Source organism: Saprolegnia diclina, assembly GCF_000281045.1.
Source record: "Saprolegnia diclina VS20 unplaced genomic scaffold supercont1.91, whole genome shotgun sequence".
In the NCBI taxonomy this organism is placed as follows: Eukaryota; Oomycota; class Saprolegniomycetes; order Saprolegniales; family Saprolegniaceae; genus Saprolegnia; species Saprolegnia diclina.
The window spans coordinates 152557-154408 of record NW_008246158.1 but is presented as its reverse complement, the minus strand read 5'-3'; the positions used below and the strand labels follow the sequence as shown (position 1 = coordinate 154408).

General features: G+C 58.9%; 1 protein-coding gene across 1 annotated transcript; it reads left to right on the top strand.

The window, feature by feature from the left end:
- Window positions 1–68: 68 nt before the first annotated feature.
- On the top strand, window positions 69–1738 carry SDRG_15424 (hypothetical protein; the record flags this gene model as incomplete). The annotated part of the gene is made up of 2 exons (XM_008621595.1): window positions 69–1701; window positions 1731–1738. The coding sequence occupies 2 exons, from the start codon at window positions 69–71 to the stop codon at window positions 1736–1738; spliced, it is 1641 nt and encodes a 546-aa protein (XP_008619817.1).
- Window positions 1739–1852: the final 114 nt, after the last annotated feature.

Here is a 1852-nt window from a genome sequence, read left to right as displayed (position 1 = left end):
TCTTCACCGAGCTCACGACCATCGAGTACGCCGTGCCGCAGCTACGGACGCTCAGCGCCGCGTGGTCGATGCGCATGAATACACAGCACTGCTGGGTTGACTTTAACCAGTCGTTTGAGATTGCCCACACGGTCACGCGCCAACAGCGCTGCAAGGACCAGTTTGCGACCAACGGCGCCGTGTACCTCGAAGCTATTTTGCGCAATGTGGTGTGGACCGATTATATAGCGACGTGGGGCGGCGTCAACAGTCGGTTTGTCATCGCGTACGAGCGAGCGCTGCAAGAAACATCGCAAGGGCAAGCCTTTCTCCTCTCCTTTGACGCTATTTGCTTGGTCGCGACAGGCGTCTCTGCCAAGCTGCAGCCGACGCGCCAGCAATACGTTCTCGGCAGCCTCCTTGCGAATCTCACGTCCACGAGCAGCAACTTGACGGCCGTATGCGCGCTCGACCCGTCGCTCTTTTTAGCAACGAAACGCGACACGATGTTTGTCACGACACCGCCGTCGCGTCGCCAGCCCGCCCTCGTCATCGCAGCTCTTGTCTACCTCGTCATCTCGCTCGGTATTGGCCTCTGGTACCTCTCGCTCCTCTCGCCAAGCCTGGCCAATGATCTGTGGTGGGCCGGCTTGACGCCCACGGGGGGCGAAGCCTTGCTCATCGATCTCATCAACGCCCAGTTGGCACTCACCGCGACGTCGGCCCTCAGCATCTACGCTACCGATGCGAATATGAACAAACTCTACAATGCGCCGACGGCCACCACAAGCGTGTCGCCGACCTACTCTCGCCACATCATCTTCACCGAGCTCACGACCATCGAGTACGCCGTGCCGCAGCTACGGACGCTCAGCGCAGCGTGGTCGATGCGCATGAATACACAGCACTGCTGGCTCGACTTTAACCAGTCGTTTGAGATTGCCCACACGGCCACGCGTCAACAGCGCTGCAAGGACCAGTTTGCGACCAACGGCGCCGTGTACCTCGAGGCTATTTTGCGAAACGTGGTGTGGACCGACTACATGGCGACGTGGGGCGGCGTCAACAGTCGGTTTGTCATTGCGTACGAGCGAGCACTGCAAGAAACATCGCAAGGGCAAGCCTTCTTGAGTCAAGTGTCGACCGCGCGCGCCTCGACCAGCATCAGTGACGAACTAACGTATTGGCGCCGCTACACACTCGACCGGTTTGAGCTGCAGTGGCAGAGCCGGTGGCAGCCCGGCGTCACGGAAAGCATTACTCTAGAGAATGCGATCGGCCTGCGGGAGATAGTGTCGATCAAGAACTTTGCGCAAGGCACCGGTCCCTACACGTCGATCGTCCTTTATTGGATTCCGCTCAACGACCTCCGGTTTGCAGCGTTCAACAACCGCAGTCTCATTAGAGGGTCGTCGCGCTTCTTTGGTGCCAACCTCTCGTCGACGCTGCCGAATGTCGACCCCGAAGTGTTTGGGGGTGTCACGCTCGTCTCGGGTCAGTTTGTCAACCAATCGGCGCTCTTTCGAGCAACGATTGGTCCATTCCAGAGCGTCGACTGCTTCTATCGGGGTCCGCCCCAATCCCTTCGTGATGCTTACTCGACGACGCGCGCGCAATTGCACAAAGCTCAGCTGACGGCGCAAACCTATCCCGCCACGCTCGTGCTGACACCGGTGACGTGGCGCCACCACGCGTACTACGGTGGCAACCCCATTTGCACGGGTTTACCGAAGACGCCATTTGTCCAACAGTCGTTTGACTTTTATGACGACTGCTCGAAACCCAAACCACTGGTCGCAACACTCAGCTCGAGTATTGCATTGGCGTTGGCGCGAGCCGCCACTTCGAGTCTAGCTACCACCGACATTTGCGC